Raw genomic sequence first — 10,286 nt, 5'->3', positions numbered from 1 at the left:
TACTATTATCCATTCTTCACGTCCAATTGCTCTGTTATGGTAATAGTCAGAAGCACACCATGCAGTAATTACTTACAGCTGACTGAAGAAAAGAATATTCAACTCCCCCACTGTTCCACTAGAAGGTCTTTATGCACTATTAACTCATTCCTGTTTATTAATACTCTACTGGTAATTCAGACTGCTGCCTCTTAGGTTTGTAATAGGAGGACTATTAAACAGCAATTACTGACCATATGGGTTGGCGAATATTTGTTGTTTTTGGTGGGCTACCCCCTCCTCCTTCCAACTTGTTTTTTAAGAAGCCATATTACAACATAGTAAAAGTAACATCACATCTGCATGAGATTAACAAGCGTGGCAACATTTCTCCCTTAGAAAATGTGAATTTATTCTCAGATGATCATCACTAGTTTAGAAGAAAGAGCTTATAGGTTTAAAAGGAAAATGTGGGGGACTGTTCAAGTTTGGAAATATCCCTACTTTGGCAGGTATTTGGGCTCTCATCTACCCCGAATCCCTTAGTAGGCTGCTTTTTTTCTTACTGCATTGGGAAAGGTGCTCCTACCACCCTCAACTTCTGAAAAGAAAAGCATTTTAAATAAGGAATTCTAATGGAACCCCCCCTTTTCTTTCCAGTTTGTCCATTGCAGTGTGTTCACTTTAAAATTGAACATTAAGTAAATCCATTGCCTAAGAGCAGGTAGACAAGCCCCGGGAGATGGGGAGCAGCTCCTCCTGGGAAAGGGATGGCATGAGTAATGGGTTCGAGTGAGGCAAGCAGGTGGTAAACAATGATTATGGTAATAATAATGTGAGCCTCTTTTGTGCAGGTACTGAGCATGGAGCATGCGACGAGCACTTCGCATTAAACTGGCGATATGTCTTTGAGATAAATAGGACCCCTAGACCTGGTTTCCTCTGGAAGAGGACAGATTGAAGGTCCAAATCAGGCAAGTCACTAGGCCTGCAGCCCCACTAGGGTGGTGGTAGAGGCTGACTGGCCAGGCCCACTGGCCATGGCAGATCTCCTTGTGCTCTTTGAGGTTTGTCTTCATTTTCTTCCTTTTTCCCAAAAGATGTCCTTATTTCTTTGTGGACAAATCCTTTTAGCCCTTCAATAAATAGATCAAAGTCTGGAAAACCCTAACCTGCCCTTGATCTCACCCTTTGGTGTTAAATGGAGGTTCGGAAAATTCAATAAAAATATATAAGGCGTACAGTATCAGTCTCTAAGTGTTCTGACTCTATGGAGATTCTGTAGTTACAGTTTCTGGATTTAGCATGGGAAAATAAAACGAAGCAAAAACAAACAAACAAAAAAAACAGAACCACAAATCTCATCCCTAAAGCTTAACAGTACCTAATGAATAGCATAAAATGGATGGTTAGTGACTGCCTATTGAATTAAACTTGTTTAATCAGACCCTCATAATATCCCAGAGCTTTTTCACAGTGGGTCTAAGCCATAGGGATAATTGCAAGGAATTTATTTCATCTATGCCTGTCTGAATTGTTCTGGAATCCTGGATTGCTTATGGTCTTGAGGGCCCTCAAGGGGATGAGGAGTTTCTCTCAGAATCTCTGTGCTGGGTACCTTTAATAAAATAGCTTGATCACAGACGGGATCAAACCTACCTGGTTTGATTTTATTTGTATCATGAGGCCCAATCCATGCCCAAATGTATCAGAGATTAAAAGAATCACAGAGATTAACTACATCAGTGGATTTTAAATGCCATTTTGTTTGTTTTCACTACCTTTGTTTTTAAAGTAGAATCATTCTTTTTTTCCTATTAACATTATACCGATTAAAATATACTATCTCTGATAGGGAGGAGATTTAGCTGATATGGCCACAGAGTCCTCTCAAGAAGACTCCAGGGTTCCTTAAAAAATTTTTTTTAAATGTTTTTTGTTTCTTTTTAGAGGGGGTTCACACATGGCTATGCTCAGGGATCACTGCTAGGACTCAACCCAAATCAGCAGATACATATGAGGCCAGTGTCTTTTCCCTTTATTATCTCTCTGGCTATGAAATTCATTTTCTATCCCAATGATTTTTTAGAAAGAACAAATAATCATAAATTCACAGTTAGCTAATACAGAATTATTCCCAATATCCTACCTTTTGGTTAATTAAGTGGTTATTTTCTATACCACCTACCAATGTTTGTGGGTTCAGTCCTAATACCAGAAAACCCCTTTTCATAGGTACATTGATAATATTGGAAATTCAAGTCATTGGCTCCACCCTTAATACTGAGCAGAGAATAGTTTAGTTATGATGAACTAATATGAACTGCATGGAGTGATCAATGGGCTGGAGCGATAGCACAGCGGTAGGGCGTTTGCCTTGCAAGTAACCAGCCCAGCAGAGCCGGGTTCGATTCTTCCACCCCTCTCAGAGAGCCTGGCAAGCTACTGAGAGTATCTCACCCGCACAGCAAAGCCTGGCAAGCTACCAGAGATGTATTCAATACGCCAAACACAGTAACAAGTCTCAAAATGGAGACGTTACTGGGCCCGCTCGAGCAAATCGATGAACAACAGGAGGACAGTGACAGTGGAGTGATCAAAAACCTTTCCAAAAAAGACTTATATTTGAAGATATGAAAGGAAAAAACATTCTTTGGGGTGGGATGTTTCATTTCAGCTCACCACCCCTGTACTTTCACGGTTGAAGTTGTACCACTGACTTCTGCTCACCTTGGGAGCTCCAGCTTTGCCTGGATCACATGTTTACAACAATTTCAGTCCTGTCTTCATTGGGCAGAACTACCCCAGAGACATGCATAGAGTGCTGGGATTTTGCCCCTATAGTGCTATCAGTTTTATAACACAAGGAAACATTGGGGAAATGCCCTTATTGTAAATTATATTTTTATTCTTTCACTAATAGAGGCAAAAGACTTAGAAATGAATATAGTACCAGGACTCAAGGGATCTGTCTTCTAGACCAGATCTTTTCACCAATTAGCTGTGAGACTTGGGGGCATATTATTTAACCTCTCTGTACCCCTGTGTCCTCATCCATAAAATAATGCCCTCTGGCCCAGATTTTCTTCTGAAATACATTTGCCTTTATTGGTTATCATAAAAATCTACTGCTCTCTATATAGTAATTCTGAGTCAAATTGTTATTAAAACTAAACAAATGATTATAAATAGTCATATTATGAACAAAATGTTCCTATATTCCCAGAATTATAAATTAGGCTGCTTGACAAAAAACACTTATTTCTGTTATCAGTGAAAACTTGAGATAAGTCAGTAAAGATGATATTAAGCCTTGTAAATATCATCCAACTGTGACTTGGAACTGTGGAACTTTCCCCATGGGTGAGAACATCTGGGAGATCTGTTGACTGCATTTCAGACATTCATTTGCTCAATACATACTTGTTTTGTCCCTTCCATATCCTATTATTCAGTTAATTAGCCATACTAAGTTGATATTATTGATTCATTTAATAAATACGTTACTTTAATACAACTTTAAGGAAGAATCTGCTACATGTATAGCAATGATTTTGTATTTATTTGTGTTTTTAATTTTTATTATTAATAGTAAAATATTTAGGGGAGATAGTGCAGCAGGTAAGGTATTCTAGACTTAGGTGGACAGGGAGGTCTCTGGCTGTTCCTTGACACATGATAATATCACCATAGACAGAGAGGGAAGAGGTCATTAGGTTGGTTGAACTCTATGCTTGTGCAAAAACAATGAATTGGATAAGATTATGAGGTGTATAGATTTAGTAAAGATCATAGTTCATCCAAAAAATAATGCTCTCATGGGAAAGTTGTGGGGAAAGTGATGGTATAGAATCTTCCATTTTAATTGTTACTGAAAGTCAGACAAGGAATTTTGGTATTATTTCATAGGCACAGATGTTATATGTTTTGAGGTGGAGCTTAGAGGTTACTCCTTGGTCTATATTCAGGGATCACTCCTGGTGGTGGAACCATAAGTTGTGCCCAAAAGAGACCCATTGCAAAGCAAGTGACTTACCTGCTGTAATATCTTTCTGACCCAGTCTTTTTTTTAAATTTTTTTTTTTAAATTTCTATTAGTGAAACACCATGAAGTACAGTTGTAGACTTACAAATTTTTGTGCTTGGGCTTCGATTATACAATGATCAAATACCCATCCCTCCACCAGTGCCCATTTTCTACCACAATGGATTCCAGTATCCCTCCCACCTCCATCCCCCCATCCCACCCTGCCTCTGTGGCAGGGCATTCCCTTTTGTTCTCTCTCTCCTTTTGGGTGTTGTGGTCTGCAAAAGAGGCATTGAGTGGCAACCACGTTCGGTCCATACTCTACTTTCAACATGCATCTCCCATCCTGGGAGGATCCTCCAAACATCCTTTATTTGGTGCTCCCTTCTCTATCTCAGCTGCTCTTTCCCCTAGAATGCCCGGCTGGCCTCTAGGCCAGGGAGTAATCCTCCTGGTACTGATCTCGGCTATTCTTGGTATTAATCTCCTATTTTGTTACTTTATGTCCCACAGATGAATGCAATCTTTTTATGTCTGTCCCTCTCTTCCTGGCTCATTTCACTTAGCATGATACTTTCCATGTAGTACCATTTGTATGTAAATTTCATGACTTCATCTTTTCTAACAGCTACATAGTACTCCATTGTGTAGATGTACCAAAGTTTCTTTAACCAGTCATCTGTTCATGGGCACTCAGGTTTTTTCCAGATTCTGGCTATTGTAAAGAGTGCTGTAATGAACATACAAGTGTAGATGTCACTTCGACTATACATTTTTGCCGCTCTGGGATATATTCCCAGGAGTGATATTGCTGCTGACCCAGTCTTTTAATTTTTAAACTGTTTTTTTCCAATAGAAAATGTTTGCTCATTAAATTACAGAGGAGTCCTAAAGAACAACAAAGGAAAAAGAATCCACAGAAATTGCAGAAAATTCCCTGGTAAAATGATTTAGGAGTCTCAGAAAATATGATGGACCCTATAGAGATTAGCAGACCTATAACTAAGGCCAGATATGTCTCTGAGTTCATTTCAGGGTTTAGTTTCTGTTTTTCTCGATACTGTGGGGGTTGAATGAAGTGTGTGTATGTGTGTGTGTGTGTGTGTGTGTGTGTGTGTGTGTGTGTGTGTGTGTGTGTTGGGGAAAATAGTACAAAGGAAAAGTTTAGAAGAGAATACGGATTTGAAAATAATAAAAGGAAGAAATGGAAACAGAATCAGACCAGTGAGGGATGAGAGGAACAAAAGAAGCATGGCTAAGGAGTAGGAAGACAAAGGAAATTAATCAATCTGAAGCTGTAAGTGTAGAGTTCAACTAAGCAATTCAGATGTGCCAGAAAATACAACTGTTTTTATGCAAATTTCCTCATTCAAGACATCATTTTTCAGGAGAAGGAAATGTAATCTCAAACACTTCCACTACCTCCCATCAAATCCCTGAGGTTGTCTCTCATTTTGGGAGCTGCTTACAGTTTCAAGGTGGTGGAAGTGGCTGAAAGGGTGTCTCTTCTTTTCAGTATTTGACTAACAGGCTTATGTTGATTCAATCTTGTTGTGGTGCCCAGTACTCACAGATCAGCCCTCAAGTCTCATCATCTTACTTTTCAGGCACTCAGATGCCCTCAGGGCCTCTTTTGTGCTCTTTGCTTCACTGGAAAATCATGTGCTTATGCAGTGCCAGGGGTTTGAAAGTTCATAAGTTTATCTGCTTAGAAGGACCTTATAGCACTGTCTTCTCAATAAACTTGCTCTCATCCCAGACTGCTCTTCTTCGCTGACAGAAAACAGAATTTTCTGGGAGATTTGTTCCTGCCTTCTCTCTACATCCAGAAAAACAGCAACTAAAAGAGGACTACTTCTCTTCAAAGTTTTCTTTCTTTTATCTCTGGCATTCTTTCTCCCTCCAGATGCAGAGAATTGTCTCTCCTATTGAGCGAAGAATCGTCCCTTATGTGATACCAAAACTCCCCCTCTGAGAATCAACCAAATTTTCATTTCTAATGAGGCTGAAAACTTTTATAGGCAGGAAAATTGACAGAAAGATGTTATGTGACTCATTCAACGTTACACAGTTTTGTAGTGACAAAATGGATTTAAAATGGATTTATAATAATTTGATATTCATTTATTCTCTCTTTTTATTTATTTATTATTTTGGTTTCTGAGTCATAGTCTATCCTAATCAGGGAAACTCCAAACTTGGTGCTCAGCACTTGTGGAAACAGCAGTGCTGGGAGTGAAACCCAGAGCTTCACATATGCAAGACAAGAAAAGGATTTTGATATTTTGGGGAGGTTTGGTGTGTGGTTTTGGGAATAGAATCCAGAGTTTCGCACATGTAAGATAGGCACTTTTATCACTGAACCATTTCCCTCTGCATTACTTTCTCCTTTTTCCTTCCATTTTGTTCCCACTCTCTCTCCCGGGCCTACTTCTTTCTTTCTTCATGTTATCATTCATCCCCCTCTTTCCCTCTCTTATTCATATTTCTGTTCCCTTTTTTTTTCATTCTCTTATTATCCATTCTTTGATGACAAAGAGTAGAGGGAGTTTCTATCAAGCAGTGCTCAGAAGACTAAGGGTTACTTCCAATAATACTCAGCTAGTCTAACTGGCTGGTTCAATATCAAGGTCTGGGAAACCTGAGGGCATCTGGGTTACTCTGTAATTGTTCAGAGAACTCATGTAGTGCTGGGGATCATACTTGGGGCCTTCATATGCTATGTGTGCATTCCTGGTGCTTAAACTACTGATCAGGCCCGTCTATTTTCTTTTTCTTCTCTCTCAAGGTGGAATTATTACTTAGACCTGGCAGTATATAGGTTTTGGTATGCCTACTGAACAAATTATACATGCTGAACAACTCAAGCATATTGCTTTTGTTAAGTGCCAGTTTGTAAGGGATATGAAAATTAATCATGTACTTACACAGACTCATCAAACTGGTCGGTGTGATGGGTTCTATGAAAAAATTCTAAAGGAGATCTAATTTAGATTATACAATCAAGGAATAGTTTCCTACTGATGAGACATTTGAGCTAAGAATTTAAAGATAGATGAAATCTTACTAGGTAGTAGGTCATAAGTTATTATTAAATAACTTGACATATTAAAGAGCACAAAAAGACATTCATGAGACTGAAGCATTTGAAAAGGAGAGAATAGAACAAGTTGTGGTTGTTGATTGAGACATGGTTAAAATATATAGGACATTATGAATCAACTTTGAAATTTGAATCTTGGGGCAGGAGGTGGGAGGTAGTATTCAGCAGGCTGGAATACATGTCTCACATGTGAGTTTAGTACCTGCCACCATATGTTCCCTTAAACATCATTGGTGGTGATTCTCAAGCATAGAGTCAGGAGTAGCCCCTAAGTATACCTGGTATGGCCCAAATATCAAAAAAGTAAAAGAAGGGGCTGGAGTGATACTACAGCAGGTAGGGCATTTGACTTGCACGGCTGACCCTGCATCCCATATGGTTCCCTGAGCACCACCAGGAGTTAGTCCTGAGTGCAAAGCCAGGAGTAATCCCTGTGCATTTCCGGGTGTGACCCAAAAAAGAAAACAAAATAAAAGAAAAATAAGCTCGCCCTGCACACAGGCTTGTGCTCTGGATCCGCCCATCTGGCACGCAGACCCCCGGCCCGGTTCTTTCAGGCCTGGCCAGCACTCCCTCAAGAGCACCATGCTCTTTTATTCTTTTTTCAAGTCCCTTGTGGGCAAGGATGTGGTGGTGAAACTCAAGAATGATTTGAGCATCTGTGGAAGACTCCATTCTGTGGTTCAGTATCTCAACATCAAACTAACAAATATCAGCGTCACCGACTCTGAGAAATATCCCCTCATGTTGTCGGTGAAGAACTGCTTCATCCGGAGCTCCGTGGTCCAGTATGTTCAGTTGCTAACAAATGAGGCTGACGCACAGTTACTACAAGATGCAGCAAGGAAGGAGGCCCTCCAGCAGAAACAGTGATGGTCCTGCAGCCCTCTGCCCTCCTGGTCCAGCCAGGACCCTCCCCTAGATAGTCTGGTGCTATGTTGTTTCAGTCATAGATTTTTTTTAAAGGAATGAGCAGGTGAAAAACATATTATTGGGGGGCAACTGTCTTCTGTTGAGAACAGGAGACCAGATCCATAGGACAGGGAACTGCCAGTCCTTACCCGCTCCTTTTCCTGGGCAGCAGAGACCCTCCCTAGATCTCTTCAGGGAAGAAGGTGATTCATTTTGGGATGGAAGGAATCTGTCTCCGCATCGGAAATAAAATTTTGATGGTAAAAGAAAAATAAAATAGAGATTTTATCAGAATGATAAAGAAAGCACTAGATTATGTCAGGCATGTGGAACATAAAAGAATTAAGCAAAGGATTAAATAATTTTCAACAGAATTAAACCATGCAATAAAGTCAACAGAACAAAAAGATTGGGCTCCCATGGCAGGGAGAGGGCTGAGGAAGGGATGATCTCGTGGCAGTGGTAGATTTGTATTGGCACTCTGGTAATGAGGTGGTGAAGTAGCATTGCAAGTATAAAACAATAAAATAGAAAACACTGTAAACAATGTTACCTCCATAAAATTACAGAAAAAAAAGAATAAGTAAATAATTAAATAAAGAAAATCTTGATTTTTATTCCCACACTATAACACCAGGATTCTCTTAGTCTGATATCTATTATATGATGTCTGCATTCTTCAGGTGACATCCTTTCTACAGTTCTTAAACTTTCTATAAAAATTTATAAATAAATTTGGACTAATGTCTAGGCTAATTTATAACAAAATTTAAGCAATGAAATGACATAATCTTATTAACATCTTAAGACATTTATTCTGGATTTATTCTGGGTGCTCTGTGTACAATGAGGTTCAAGTGAGGAAGGGTGGAGGGAAAAGGACCACTTGAAATTAGGGGAAGTGGTGGTCTGGGGAAAGATGATGTGAGTCTGGGGAAAGGTGATGTGGGTTTGGATAAGGGTATCAAAATTGAGTGGAATGAAATGAAAAAAAAAACTTGAAAGGTCACTAAATTTGAGGTGTTAGCAGGGACAGTTCTCTATCATTTTAGACAGGACTAACTGGTTCGCTTTGGTTCTGTGAATGATGTGAAAGACAAGGAAAAGAATAGTTTTGGTGCTGGAGTGGTGGCTCAAGAGGTTGAGTTTCTGGTTTGCATGTAGGAGGTCTAGGTTCCTCTCTGAGTACATGGGGAGTGACTTTGAGAACCAAGCTGGGAGTAGACACTGAGCACTGCCAGGTGTGCTCCCCTTGACCCCCAAAATAAAGAATAAGATTGAGTAAGAATATTTTTCATGCTCTGTAGGATGTTCATTTATGGTTTTGTGTTTCACTCTAAGACAATGGTATAGATCATCCTATTCTTTTTAGTTTTTGAACTCAATAAATAATTTTCCCAAATATCCCAAAGATAATTCTAATATTTTGACCAAATTCTAGAAAGTGATACTTTGACTAGAAATGATAGCTTCCCTTTCAAGTCACTTGACTCCTTTCCCTCCACTCCCGACCACCCGCCTTTCTCTCTCTGTATAACTTTGGAGGTGGCCTTTTTAGACAAGCAAGGGCAAAATAGTGGGATGTCTTTATTCTGAATTTCTAAGTGACCTCTTAGATCTCTGAAAATGGTCAGTGTATGAAGTGGTCAGTGTATGCTTAACATAAGCAGTGAAGGGCTGAGGCTAAATGAGTACTGGGTTCTGAACTAGTGTTAAATCTTCAAGAATTTTAGATATAATATGGTATCAGCTGATTTTATATTTTCCTTATATAATTTTATTACTACTTATAAAAGCTATATAAGGAAAATATGAAATTAAATTATAATTATAAACAGGGCCAGGGGTTTAGGTGCTTGCCTTATACATGCTGACCCTGGTCCAATTCTTAGAACCACATGGCACACTGACATCACTGAGAGTAGCCCCTGAGCACAGATCAAGGTTATTCTAAGTGTTATACAGCCACCACTGGGTATGGCCTAAGCAATCACCCCAAATTATATTACAAACAAAGGTAGCATTCACTAACCAATCACCCCAAATTATATTACAAACAGAGGTAGCATTCAGTACATCATGATCATGATCACGACCATCCTGTTATTCGTCGATTGCCTCGAGCAGGCCCCAGTAATGTCTCCTTCATCCTAGCCCTGAGATTTTTAAGAAAGTGCCATATTCAACGCTCTTTAGGAGAATGAGACCGATCATTGTTACTGGTATTTGGCATATTGGGTACGCCATGGGGAGTTTGCCAGACTC

The 10,286-nt window shown here is 39.5% G+C and overlaps 1 protein-coding gene across 1 annotated transcript; it reads left to right on the top strand.

Moving 5' to 3' along the window:
* The first annotated feature begins 7,652 nt into the window (after positions 1 to 7,652).
* Positions 7,653 to 8,013, top strand: LOC130035943 (U6 snRNA-associated Sm-like protein LSm2). Its single transcript, XM_056127886.1, has one exon. It carries the CDS (start codon positions 7,695 to 7,697, stop codon positions 7,980 to 7,982), a length of 288 nt encoding a protein of 95 aa, XP_055983861.1. The 5' UTR covers positions 7,653 to 7,694; the 3' UTR covers positions 7,983 to 8,013.
* Positions 8,014 to 10,286: the final 2,273 nt, after the last annotated feature.

Source organism: Sorex fumeus, unplaced genomic scaffold (genome assembly GCF_029834395.1).
Source record: "Sorex fumeus unplaced genomic scaffold, SorFum_2.1 ptg000006l, whole genome shotgun sequence".
NCBI lineage: Eukaryota > Metazoa > Chordata > Mammalia > Eulipotyphla > Soricidae > Sorex > Sorex fumeus.
This window is presented reverse-complemented; position numbering and strand designations above follow the sequence as displayed.